The sequence below is a fragment of the Pseudonaja textilis genome, chromosome 6 (genome assembly GCF_049901715.1).
Source record: "Pseudonaja textilis isolate UNSWEBS1 chromosome 6, rPseTex1.2, whole genome shotgun sequence".
Taxonomy (NCBI): domain Eukaryota; kingdom Metazoa; phylum Chordata; class Lepidosauria; order Squamata; family Elapidae; genus Pseudonaja; species Pseudonaja textilis.
In genome coordinates, this window is record NC_141995.1 from 32,034,257 (window position 1) to 32,048,638 (window position 14,382).

At 38.6% G+C, this 14,382-nt stretch overlaps 1 protein-coding gene across 2 annotated transcripts in view; it reads left to right on the forward strand.

Annotated features, from left to right (window-relative positions):
- The first annotated feature begins 320 nt into the window (after window positions 1-320).
- The window catches only part of ANKRD50 (ankyrin repeat domain 50), a 43,343-nt gene continuing 29,281 nt past the window's right edge, over window positions 321-14,382 (forward strand). Inside the window, exons 1-2 of one of the 2 annotated variants that reach the window (XM_026698015.2) lie at window positions 321-545; window positions 2,422-3,613. In XM_026698015.2, coding sequence (XP_026553800.2) covers window positions 3,135-3,613 — 479 coding nt within the window. In that variant the 5' untranslated portion in view covers window positions 321-545; window positions 2,422-3,134. Of the gene's footprint in view, window positions 546-1,535; window positions 1,920-2,421; window positions 3,614-14,382 lie in introns of those variants that run through there. The other variant, XM_026698016.2, reaches the window with a different exon arrangement.

The window sequence follows — 14,382 nt, forward strand, 5'->3', positions numbered from 1 at the left end:
AAAAGTCCTGCTGTAAATGCACAAACAAGTAAAAAAAATGGCACAGAGAATGAAAGAGGGGCCGATGCTTAGAGAACACAAACGAGCAAGGCAACATGCCAGCCAGACGGGTTACTCAGCTGGTAGCTTTCTGACCTGGCCACGAGCCTCCCTCCCTCCCCAGGTGATCTGAAGCAGCATCTCCGAGGCCTAGCCACGCCCCTTCCCCGCCCCAGGACAGACACAAAACAGCTTCCACCCGGAACGAAAGAGGAGTGGTCAAGGGCGGAAGGCGTGGCTTCGGAGCCGAGCAGGAGGCGGACCAACGAGGCAGGTTAAAAGAGGGACAGAAGAGAAAAGGGGCGGAGGGGTTTTGGAGTCGGAACCGTTGGGCTCGGGCAGGCCAGCGCTGCGGGCCACCGGTAGGCTTGCGGCGAAGGAAGAGCGGCGGCCACGCCTGTCTAAGCCTTCGTCCGCCTTGGGGGAGCGGCTTGAGCGCGGGAGGGGAAGAGCCAGCAGCTGCCGCCGCTAGTGCCGCCTTGTCCAAAGAAGAGGAAGCGGGGGAGGTAATGGAACAGCGGGCGCCGCTGCCAGGATAAAAGCTTCTTTGCCAATCTCCCTCGGCCAGGCTGGGTGTGGAGGGAAGGGGCCGCATTCAGCCGGCCAGCCCGCCAGCCAGCCAGCCGGCCTGTTCCGCTCTTGCGGTTGGGATCCCGGATAAGGGCTGAAGATAGCGCTGCGCCTTCGGGTTCTGCAAAGACCCCGTTTCGAGCCCGAGCTACGAAAGCAGGCTCTGCAAAGGCAGCGTCGGGAAGGAACAAGATTGAAGTGACGCCGGAGATTTCCCTTCTTGGGTTGTCTCGCCCCGAAGTGGGGCGCTTTTTTTTTTTTTTTTGCTACTTGGGATTTTGGAAAACTCTCCGGCGCCCTTCCTGTCATCTTCCTGCCCGGACGCCAGAGAACCTTGCAGAGCGCCGAAGGCACCGCCGTCCGCGCCTTTGGCTGGCTTGGCTTCTGCGCGGAGCCTGCGTTGCGCCTGAGCTTTGTCTTGCGCGAGGCTCCCGCTTGTCCCCTCAGCCTCGGTCCCTTCGCTCGCTCTCTGAGGCGTCTTCAGCGGCGAGCGAATCTGAACGACGTGGGCGTAGCTTCCTCTCGGTTTAGCCCCGGTGTTAAAACGGAGGGGGGGCGAGAATCAAGCATGGGGACCCGGAAGGGAGACATCGAGTCAGTGGCGGGGCGTGTTTGCGATTGGAATCTCGCCAGCTAGAAAGAAGGGAGAGCGTGTGATCCAAGTTGGGGAGGGGAATAGAGGAGGACAACGAGGAAGCCGGGCTCGGGGCTGCCCCTTCCACCTCCCTCCCTTGCCTCAGCCGAGAGCCAAGGGTATCGATCGGAGCGAGGCGGAACAGAGCGGTCCGCCCGTCCGGCTCGCTCTCTGCTGCCGAGCCCTGTGTGCATGCTCCCCCCGGTAGGGTCTCCGTTGTGCTGGCACTGCGGGGGAGGAGGAGGAGGCGGCAGGCGAGGTGGGGGGGGGGATGGGGACAGGGCGTGTGCCTGTGTCGAGCGGTGGATCCGACAAGCAGGCGGGCCGCGCTTTCGGTCGCCCGACTGAGTCCACTTTTTCCCTTGGCCGCCGCCGCCGCCGCCGCCGTCTCCTCCGCCCTTGCGCCTTGTTCTTATCCGTTGGCCAAAACGCGCTGAAGGGTCTCTCGATAGAAGCGGGGAGGGGAGCGGGATGAAAAGGGGCTTGTTGCATCCTGCCAGTTGGATCAGCTGAAAGGCGAAGCCTGGTCGGGTGGGAGACAAAAGCCTGCGGGACGAAACGGGGGAAAAGAAAAAGAAAAAAAAAAGCGTTTGCTGTAGGGAAGCAGCCGAAGAGATGACAGAAACGGCACGCTGCAGAGCGACAATGCGAAGGGAGCGGGAGGGGGAGCCGGACGGTAAGTTCAAACGTGGCTTTGGGAAGCGTCGGTGTTTCCTAAGGCTTCCAGGCTAGGAACAAAGGCGGCTAAGAAAAACTGTAAGGGAAGTCCCGAGGTATAAAAGGGGCGAAGCGGGTACGGTGAGGGTTCGGATGGCGAGTCGAAGCTGGAGGTCTGTTTTCCGAATAAGATGGGGGCTTTTAATGGTTTCAAGGTCACTGGCATTGGGAATAGAAGACAGGAATGTAATTCTAGGTGGTATCTGCAAAGCTTTAATGCTTCTTTGTTTGGGAGAGAGAGACAGAAACACTGCCTGTTTATTTCTTAATTTATAAAATATATTGGCCGTCTACAGGATGATATATTATCTATCATTCATTCCAGTGTCTAGTCTGAATGCAGGGAATGGGTTTGGGGGCTCCTCCTGTTCGTACATTATACAGATGAGTGGCTCTATTATGCAAAACGAAGTTCACTGTTTATGTATAAGCTAACAAATGTTTGGTACTTTTATTCTCAGGCCAGGACAGAAATCCTGTGGTTTGATGGTTGCAGTTGGAAACGAGCAGAGGTTTACTGAAACACAGGATGACAAAGAAAGCAGTGGGAAGAAAAGTTCTTCTATTTCTACTTTACTGCGTTCATGAAGCACCATGATTTGAAGGACGGATTTGGACTTCTGAGCTTGTATGGACTTTGGAAATGAATATATTAAATGAGGCGTATACATTTGTTTGCAATATATGCTGCGTTTGCTGGTGGAAAAAAATGGTCTGTTTTTAGAAGTCGCTACTCTGGGGAACCTAAAAGCCATGTATATTTGGAAATGACTGGAATTTAGAGAAGAAATGGAATTCTTCATGCATGTTATCTCTACTTTAGATGCATTAATCTCATATAATAGTATGCAGCATTGTAAGGAGCAACTGTAGTCATGGCATTGTGCAACCTTTTAAACGACGTGTTCATTGAGCTTTGCTACAAACATAGGTATACCTCTAAAGAGGATTTCCAGCAAAACAGTATCATAGATATTTGGATTGAAAGATGCTTCTTGCCCAAAGATGCCAGTGATTATTATGTGAAGGCATGAACAGATTTGTGGACTGCAGTCTGTCCTGTGGTATAATTCCATGCAACAGGCACTTTGGCTTGGATTTAAGAATCTATTGTCTTCAGTGAAACCTAAGATGTGCTCTTGATTTGGACCTGTCTCAGAAGGTAGTCTGTAAAATGGCTCAGACCAGCTTGCTTCAGGGGAAACAGTTTTATTGCAGAGAATGGGTTTTTCACAAACTACAGCACTGCCTCCAGGAAAAGACAAGCTTCAGCAATAGCTCTGCCAACAAACCATCCATTGTGCTGAATTCTGGGTCTAATGCCTGTGTTGTCCCTGGCAAGGGAACATCCTGGGGTGTATTATTAGTAGGAGGTCCTGGTAGTGGCAAGACAGCAGTTTGTACTGAATTACTATGGCCAAGCTCACCTGCAAACTTACAAAGAGGTTTACACCACCAAGCACTAGCCTTCCATTTTTGTAGGGCACAGGACTCTGATACTCTCTGTGTGGGGAGGTTTATTAGAGGCTTAGCTGACCAGATCTGTCAGAGTGGACTGATTCAGGGTTATGAAGACAAAGTGAGAGATCCAGCTGTTCAAAGTCTCCTGCAACCTGGGGAATGTGAGAGAAACCCTGCTGAAGCTTTTAAAAGGTAATAAATGACACTTGAGTATCTTTCATACTGCTTGAGCAAATAAGGTGCTTTCATAAAAACAGAAAATCCTGTTCATGTGGGTGGTATTTTCTGCTTACAGGAGTTGCTCAAATAAGGCCTGTGGAAAAAGGTTCACATGGAAAGATAAACATTGGAATGGTATCCTGAGAAATTGGTGTGAATCATATTCTACATTGGCATTTTCTGATAACTCTGGGATTGGGAGTTGGGAGGGAAGAAGAAACATGAAAGGTAGTTAAAGATTAGAATGTCTCCATGGTTATATTGATAGAAGCCCTTGCTTTTAAAGATAAATATCTGTTCAAAGTTTTCGCAGTGGCTTTCTGGAAACTACAGTTAGAGGAAAAAAAAAATCTGAGTGAGGTCATGTTGATCAAAGCATGCGCTCTAGTGCTATCTTGTTGATAGTTCATTTTCAATTATAGTTTATGTTCAAGTATAATTTGATGTTTATTCAAGATGGGAAAGTGTTACAAAGTGTTGATATTGCTGCCAAAAATATGATACATCTTTTTTCAGCTATAGTGTGAAAAAATGAAAAGCTGATGGGAGCATTTTATTCCTGAATAAAGGTGCTTCTTCTTAAAAACCTGAACTTCTTCCTTCATGGAAATGGAAAAATACATAGGAAAAAAAATAAGTAGTATCTTGAGCACATGTCATTCAATAAAAGATGCTCTGAAGCTCCAATATTTGAAGACTTAGTCTGTTATATTGTTTGCAAAATAACCATAGTTTATGAAGTAGTTTTGGGGCTATTTGATTGCAGTTGGATTTGCTGAATCCTTGACAATGGTATACCTGTAAAGAACTTGCATTTAAATGAAATGCATAATTAATAATTGTAATATATTAGGCTTCATAAATATATAAGTAACTTCAGTGATCACATTCTTAATCTGAAGGCCTGCGGAAATACTTTATGACAGTGTGAATGAATGCAGAATCATTATTGACCATGAAGCATGTTGAATTACTTGATGGTCTAACTGTGTAAGTCTTATTGTTAAACTTTTATCTTGATATGCACTGGATGTGGACCAATGGTGGATATTAAAAGCTTACTATAATTTGCCAAGTTAGAGAAGGACTATAAAGAATTTTATCTTTTGTGAAATTTTAGATGTAACCAGGGGAAGAAAATCTCCATTGATAGTTTATAATTCTTTAATGTTCTAGATCAGAGCTGACTCCAGATCTTTTATGTTATGCATCTCATTAGTACTCCTCTGTTTATTCACTGGTGAGGAATTGGGAATCTATAATCCAAAGCCCTTGGGAGGTGCCATGGACCTTATTTTCTGCGATAATGAAAATATTAGTGACAGAGGCCTGCATCCTTATATAGTGCTTTCACAGTACTGTATGTGACAAATCATTTTGCACTTCCCAATGAAGAGAATTTCCCCCTCCAAATTGGAAGGTAAAAGAATAATAAATAGAAGAACCATAATACTTTCATTGTTGATAAGGAATAAATAGTATTTTCCCTACTTTTAGTTAGTTCCATTCATCCAGAATTTGATGGGAGTTCTTTTTGCTTTCCAATTGATTTTGGTTGACAGGCCTTTCCTGGTGTGGGCTGTTAAAATTTCTTATATGTAATCTTTTATCTACATAAATGTTTCTCAACCTTGGTAGCTTAAAGATGGGTGGATATCAACTCCCAGAATTCCATGCATCTTCAAGCTTCCAAGGTTGACAAACACTGATCTATATGGAATGCTTGTGCAGCAATCTTCCAAACGTTTGTATATGGAACTGGTAAGTCTCAGGTGAAAGAACAACCCCCAGTGGTGATGAGCATCATAGGTGTATTTGTGAAATGCTCTACAAAATTTCTGTTTGATAGATTGCCTTAATGATTGTACATTTCTGTCTGTTCAGTTACTCCTAACACCTTCTGTTCCTAAAAGCAGTATTTTATTATTTATAGGCTAAATTATTTACTTTTATTATTTACTTCTTTTTGGAGCCATTGTGACATCAACTTGATAAAAATCCTCTTGGAAAGGCTGTGCTACTTTTATGATTCTACAGCACTTATCACAATAATGCTAAGGAAGTACTGAATAATAGCTATTTGTTTCTCTAATATAATCCTGTTTAGGTAATATTTGGATCAAGAATATGTAGGAAACTGGTTTTCCACCTGAAATCTCAGTAGAAGTATGGTGAGGGATGAGGGATATTGAAAGTTGCTAGTCAAGCCATACACTAGGTTATTCATCCCCAGTTGAGTAGTAACACTGGAAAAGAAATGGCATCTGCATTTGATTTCTCAATCAATGCCAATTTTCTAACTTTTGCAATCAGAAGAGATAATCAAGAAGAGATTCTCATCTTCATAATAAAAATGCATGACACTTACAAATATTAAAAGCACCAATAGTTATTATGGCTAGCAACATTGATGATGGACAAAGTCAGGAGAATATCTGTGTTGATCTCGTACTGTATTTCAGAAACTGCTTGTTTCTCCAAAACTTAAGATTGATTTTATTCTGCTCCATGCTAAAGTCTTGATTGCAGGTTACTACAGCTTTAAAAACCTGTAAACAAAGCTGCAGCTTGAAGTTCTGTTTTTGGAATGGCTATAAAGGAAGGCAGTCAGTTCTCTCTTTAATAAAATCACAAACTAGAAATGGAGTTTGAATTTTCAGTTGTGGCACAACAAAAATGAGAGTAATTTCTGTTTTACACAGGCATGTTAGAAATGTGAAATTTGTGTGCTTTAACATGTAAATAGGAATGCTTCCTAGAGATATATTTTAAGATCTTAAGGCAATGTGTAACTTTATACAAGGGAGATAACAAAGGTTTGCATGTTAAAAGGGCTGAGAAAGTAATATTCATAATTGCTAATTTTCATAGTCCTTCATGGAACATGTTAATCTGAAAGTCCCAGTGATTTCATTTAATGCCTTAAAGCACATAATACCAATGCACATTATCAAGTACCATAATATGTAACCAGATAATAATTTGAGCAGTTGTCATTCTCCAATTTAGGACCTTTTAAGTACATTTGTTATATAATTCCCAACCAACCTCCAGTACTGGCTGAGTTGAAGTCCTACTTCATATAAGAGCATCAGGTTGGGTCTTTGCTTATTTGGGAATTTCCAAATGTTTGGTATTGATGCAGAGATGTTCAAATTGTCCAGGCTAGTCCAAACATAGTAAGTCTTGCACCTGTGTGAGATGGGGATCTTCACACAGTGTTTATATTCTGAAAGCAACTCTTAATACCTTCCTACAGATAATAAAATGGGTTTACATGCAGTAGGTGTTCTGATGACATTTAGGAAAGTGTGTAAGACCTTAAAAGCCCTTCAACTTGCTGAGAAAATATTGTTATCCAACTCCAATTTACAGGTAGCTTTAGAGCTGCTGGTAGTGGATGTTCTTTGAACTGGACAATTACTGGAATCCTGGGCAGCATTTCTAAGCACATTCAAAATGCAGGATTATGCGTCTACTCAGCTACTTGAATATAGTGGAATTCAGAATAGTAAACTTAAATTGAAAGAAAATATATAGATGTGCCATATATAACTTTTACAATTATTTAATTTTATTTTTATCTTATCTTTATTACTTTTCTAAATAATCAAGGTAGCCAACCAATGCTCTTTCTTCCTCCTATTTTCCCTTCAACAATAACTTGTGTGAAGTGAGTTGGACTGAAAGAGAGTGACTGACTCAAAATCACTCATCCAGCTTTCATGTCCAATGAAGGCCTAAAACTCAACAGTTTCCTGGTTTCTAGCCAGATGCCTTAAACACTAGACCGAACTGGCTCTTCTCTGGTTCTGATTGCTATCAGAGGAAAAGGTTGTATAAAATACATTATTATTACAGGACAACTGAGATTCCTAAGATGATTCTACGTATTTGTCATTGTTGTTGCATTATAAGATTCATTGGCATGATTTAGGTTGTAGCTTGAAAAGAAATTCTATAAATAGCAAGTCATGTATTTTAAAGACATGTCTATACCAGAGCAATTCATACATTATGTGGTTTTCTGAAGAGAAGTTTCTTGACTAAACTACAATTTTCTGGGTGTGCACAATATGTTGCTATCAAACTAATCATATTATAGAGGAGTTTGATATTACGGTGGTGATTTCTTAATATTCTTTAAATATTGAACTGGAAGGCTTAAGTCTCAGCCTGTTTGTGGGCTGCATACATTGAAAGTGATCTAGTCTTTAAAAGTGAGCAAAACTTCTAGAAATAATATTTTTGTATCTTATTAAAAATCATTAAGTAGATGACTGACTGATAACTAATATTAACAATACTTAATTGTACACTGAGTGTAAATGTAGTGAAATTTTAACTTTTCTATTACTTTTTTAGAGTACAGCTATCAGCCTAGATTACAAGTCCACAGTGGACTTAACTAAATATGTCAACCTAGCCAGTAGCTCACAATTTTCTGTGGCGATTTGTTTCTTAGCTTGTATTAGCAAGCTGTAGTAGCTTCAAAATTAGCAGAATGTAACCATAAGATTGAAGTTTGTGTACATTTACACAACGATATCAATAAGTTGAAAAAGTATTACATTCATACTGCAGCTTTTCATTTTCTGATAGAGCTGTCCGAAATGTGATAACTTCATCTCTACTGGCAGGAAGATGGCCCAGTTTTTGCTGTCAAGTGCCAACTAAATCTCTTAGTTTGCCTTCTACAGAAAAGGAGCTTCCTTCAATTCCATCTTAAACCATGTTTTTTTTTTTAAAAAAAAGTTAAAACCTTCAGAGTGAAGGAAAAGGAAGATTTGCACCAAGATGAAAATCATTTTAGCCAATTCCAGGGTGTCCACTGAGGAGTTTTCCAGGTATAATCTTAGGAAGACTGTTTAGGAACAGAATGGAGAAGAGAAACAAAAATGATCCCTTCCAGGCCAGTTACTATTGATTTGACTGGTTCCTTTCAATCCACAGGGCTAAGAACAAAGTCTTGAGCTCTTTGTTCTTATTCTGTGCTCATATCAGCCTCTCTTTTGGCAATTATTCCTTTTTCTTCTCCCTCCAGATTTTCTTTCCTTGTTAACCTGTGGCCTAAGACAGTTGAGGGAAACCTTACTGTTTTACATATAAATCATATGGCTAGCCAAAGTTTTTTGATCATCATTTCTTGTAAAGCTAGTCTGATACCAAAGTCACTTTCTTAAAAAGCGCCATTTTTTTTAGGCAGAATGTTAATTACATCTGAGATTGCCTGCAACATTTATTTGGTTCTGTGAAGAGACTACATTTCAGAGAAAGTGACTGAATTCAAAGGAATTTTTTTTTATGAACAAGAAATGCATAGAATTGGCCTGCACTCCTCAATAAAAGGAGCGGCCCTTGAATCTTTTCCAGAGCATATTTAGGGCATACAAGCAATATAGGAAGTCTCGTATGATATGAAAAAACATCTAGAAAGATATAGGTTCCATTCTAAAGGTTATGTTATAACATTTCAGCATTCTGATTAGTTCATAAATACTTTCTCATTTATAACAGAATAATGCAGAATAATGCAAACTGCATGACAGCAGTATATGAAACATTACTACCATTCCATTTTTCCTTTTTATTACATCTCCGTAATTGCTTTTGTCTACAGGTTTATTCTTAATGCTTTTCTGATCGGTAATGGGACAATTCTTGAAAGAGCTTCTAAATGTCACCCATAGGGATTAAATAAATAAGACACATAGTTGGATTTGTAGTTGTGCAAAACATTCAATGCACAAATTGTTTTATGCTATAATCATTTTCAGGTGATGAATAGTTCCAAAACATTTTGTATATGAAGCAGTAGTATAAGCAAAGTATACAAAATATATGGCTGTTTTCTTCATTTCCTTTTTCAGTGATAAAGTGCAAACCTTATGGGCTGTGAAACCTTATGATGCTTTGTGCAAACCTTAAAATGGGCTGTGAAACTTTATGATGCTTTGATATCTTAAGATAATGAAATTGTGTGGAACCTCCCTACAAACTATCAGATTGAACTCAAGCAGCACACCTGTTCGGCACAAAGCAGCTGGGCTCTCAGTTGTGGAGATGCTTCTTCAACAACTTTGTGCTTGCAGTTTCAGGCTTTAGAGCTTCTTGAAACCATTCCTCATCATCATTGAAGTCAATTTGGCCAGAATCAAAGAAGTTTTCCCAGATTTTTGCATTGGGAGTTTTTTCATGCAAAATGTAGAAGAAACATACTACTCCACTGTCTGGAACAGTTACTCAGCTTTGGAAGAAGATATTTCAAAATTGCTTTGGAAGAAGAGATTCACGAAAATGGGTGCTTTGTGCACCCAATATTGCCTTGGGTGGTGCTTTGAAATAGATTAGGGATTTTGCAGGAAATATTGTGCAAACACTGCAACAGAAACTCTACCATGTTGCTCTTATGCCACCCCAAGAGGCCGTTCTTATCTATGTATTTTCTTGTGATGCACAGTTTGAGTCCCCTTGCTTAAAATCCCTTTAATTGCAGACTGAAATATACATGTGGAGGAGAAATGTTCTAATTACTATCTAATAAGGTTGAGTTTGTCTATAACTTACCTAAAACCTGTATCCTTGGAGGAGTCCATTTTAACTAGGGAGCTCAGAATGAAGTATACATTTGTGGTGCTAACTTGGTGATGGAGTATATTACACATGAAAGACAATACATACCTTTGACAAAGACTAATATATTTTGGCTGAAATCTTATATAAGCACTTGGAGGCAAGTTACATTAAATATACAGAAACTATAGGTAAGTAAATGTACAGATAAAATTATGATTGCCCAAGATGACTTTAATTTTTAAAGTAAGCATGAATTTAAAAGGTTGGTTAACATAAAGAGGTAATCAATACATTAGTATGCTAAGTGCAGTTTTTTTCTTTGCTACCATATTTATTTCTAATATGTATTGTACAAAATAAATTCAGTGGAGCTTTCTGTGTGGCGGGGGGGGGGAGAGAGAGAGAAATATGGTTCACTTCTATAGCTTCTATAACAACTATTGCAAAATAGTATTTGGTATAAGATAATTGGAACAGTGATATGCCTCAAGTTGATAAGATATTTTGGGTTCAGATTTTTTTTAAGGCAAAGGCTTTTTGTGTGCTGTTTTTACAGTTTCAATGTCTTTGCACAAACCAATCATACATACATATAGTCACACAATATTATTAAAGCTTGTAAACTCAACATGACTATGTTACCTTCTGGCTTCAGGGTTTGGGCAAAGTTCTGGAAAAAATCTTAATGCAAAAGTGTACTTTTTGAAAATAGCAGCTTTTTGAAGACTAGCAAGTAACTTCCACAGGTCTACTTGTGATTTCACACAAACCACTCACATTTTCTCTACATTAGTAACATTTAAATACTGCTTAGTTATTAGTTTTACACCAACTAGATTAGTTGAAAATTGCAATAAAACACCTTACAGCAGCATAATTTAAGTTTTGATAGTCTGCAGTTGCAATATCATTCTAATGTTATTGAACCATTGCAGTTTTGAATCGGTATAGCTATGTCAGTGAAGACTTAATGCAGTGGCTCCCAACCTTTTGGGCACCAGGGACCAGTTCCGTGGAGAGAGTTTTTTCCACAAACTGGAGAAGGCATGGTTTTGCACACTGCCTGCATACTGCGGATGGGTCTTCATTTGTTTGCATGGCCTGGTTTCTGGCCTGCTCTGTCTGTGGACTGGGTTGGGGGACCCTTGCTTTAAAGTGTGCAGGGAAAGATTTTGAATCCTTTGATTCTTAGTTGCTCTTTTGCAAATCTTTACATTCCCAATGAAACCTAAACTTAGTAGTGGTAATAAACAGAAATCCATATGAGTTAACATTCCTTTTACCTTCTTGTCTTTTTGTTTGTTCGCTTGCTTGCTTCTCTCTGCAAATGCAACAGAGGTTAACTGTAAGTCAAACAGTATTAACAAAAAGTTACATCTAACTTCAGCTTCATATAATAATTGGCCAGTAAAGGAACAGCTGTAAACTTCTGGATTCTGTGTGTTGCTCTGGGATTGCCAAAGTGTGGGAAGACATTTTTTGAATTAACACTGAGTCAACAGATGTGGATTTCTGGGTTAAAAGGTCTCTTGAGTAATTGTAAGCAAAATGCTCTAAGCAGAAAACAGCTATTTGCTTTCTACAATATTTCATGTTTTGACATACTTGGATTGTCTTATTTTTGTTTTTAATTCTTTTTATTTTTAATTTATGGAGGTACACTGGAAAATAAAATAGCAAATCTTTTTTCCCTCTGGCTGTTAACTTGAGCTGGTTAAGGGAATGAAGAGAAGCAGAGAAACTTATGTAAATTTATGTTCTCTGCATGTTATAAAGTGATTTCATTTTCAGGAGAATTCTAGATATGGTTGTATATAAGGCAGAGACATTAAAGAAAAGTTACAATGTACTTTCAAGCTGCAATTGCAAAAACAAAAACATCAAAGCCACTCCTCGGCTTCAGCTTTGTGGGAAAAGAGGTATAGTCTAATCTTAGTTTATTGCATGTTTTGGTTTCAGATCATCAGTTCAGTTTGGCTTTTGAAAAGACTGGATAAGCAAACCACTCCTCCTCCTCATATTCTTGAAAGGTGTCCAGGGCAATCTTCCTTCATCTTTTTAGTTAACCCAATTTTTCAGCATGTCATTCTTCCGACAATGTTTGGCATGAAGAATAACTTGGAGAATTAGGAATGAGCCATTCTACTTTGTGTTCTCTGCTTTTATTTTAATGCTAGCATGAAACGTAATTTGACAAAAATAAATAAGAATTGTATAGAATTGTACATTACATACATTATAATGCCTATAATTCTAAAGCAGTTTTATTACTATTTGTATCCAGGAGACATTTTGATGCCTGTTCTAACACATGTGAAGAAATAGCATTCAATCAACTAGATTAAGTTGATATAGAAAAAATTAAAAGTTAACTTTAAACTTTAAAACTTTACTTTAAATGTACCTTTTACCTAGGAATTAACCAGACTGACCCATATCCCTATATAATTAGTGTTGAATTTTGCTTGTTTACTAAATTAAGACCTTAAGCATTGTATCTCAGTGATTTATCCCAAAATTGAGATTGATTGCTTTAGTTGAGAATGGATTCTGACTATCAATATCTAGCAATTACAGCCCTATATCACTGATCAGTTATAATTGTGGAACATCAGAAATTATTACACTGTAACATCATGATGATTTTGCTATTTTAAACTCATTTTTTCAAAACTCTTACAAATATGTTTTATTTAAGAGCCTGAAATTGTAGTAGAATTTAATTATCAGTATTATTGTTATTTATGCTGCATTTGATTATTTGCAGTGCTTTCTTAATTTTTTTATTAATAATTAAATTATTAGAGGAAGAGTGAATAACTAGTTTAGGGGCAAAAGTTAAAAGCTAAATCGTGCCTGTATGTAATTTGAATAATCTGTAGAAAATAACAAATTTTAAAGTGTAGCATTAGAAGTTATTGTAAACAATAGCGAGAAAGTCACTGCAAACTATCAGTAAAAATTAAGATTATATTTGCAGACACTATTAAATCAGAAGATGGTCTTAATGAACCAGTTTAATGCCTATAGTTGGCTTATTTCTTCATATGATGATGTAAATCAGAGGTTCCCAACCTGGGGTGCTCGCACCCCCTGGGGGTGCGAGACGATATTCCAGGGGATGTGAGAAAAGTCCAGGTAAATAATAGGATATTGGCTATAAGTTGGTATTTTTATTTATTATGCAATGGGTTAACCTTGTTTTCATTTTAGAGTTAAGTATCGTTATTTAGTGGCTGTCACATACATAACTGAAAAGATTCAATCCTACCATATATTTAACGCGTTCAGTAGTTCCTAAAGTCTAAATTTCAGGGGATGCGAGGTTTGAGTGAAATTTCTTTAGGGGTGCGGGGCGAAAAAAGGTTGGGAACCACTGCTGTAAATAAACCTAAACTTCTTTGTTAAATTTTCATATTAGATTTAATAGTCTATTGTAATAATTCAGGTTTCTAAAATTTTATTTTGTTTGGATTTATGTAATATAAGTCTAAGCTTTCATTTTCTATTTTGCAAATAGAAAAGTGAGGGAAAATAAATGGTGAGTATGATTATTTTACAAAGCAATTTAGGAAACCGGGGTTCTAATTCAATATATACAAATTTGGATATAGTACTTTTTTTTCTATTCCACATCCATGTATGTGGGCATAAACAGTGCACAATGTTAAATCGTGAAAAGCTAGGGAGATAAAAATAGGTGTACAACACAAAAAGAGATAAAAGGATTTCATTTTCTATTTCTGTATATTCAAATGGCCTTAAAACCTAAATATTCAGAGCTAGGTGTCATAGAATTAAGAACAATATAATTATCTTTCTGTCTTGACCACTTTAATGTCATTCAAAGGCAAAAGAAACTATTTAGGTGTTAATTTAAAGAATGCCCATAGGCATAATTGTAACCATAGTAGAATGGACTATTTTACAACATTGACAAAAATAGTTTATTTCTGTTAATTGTTACAATTAGACAATATTAACATTAGATAATCTGGACAGAATATCAGAGTAAAAGAAAAGTTGAATTAAAATGGTGTAGGAGAGGGTGATATAGCTAAGATAGGAAATAATAACTAAATAATATTCTGTCTAATATTCTGGGTAAGAGCCAATAGCCTTCAGCTCTAGGGTATCATCAACTGAACTAGCACCTTCTGCACACA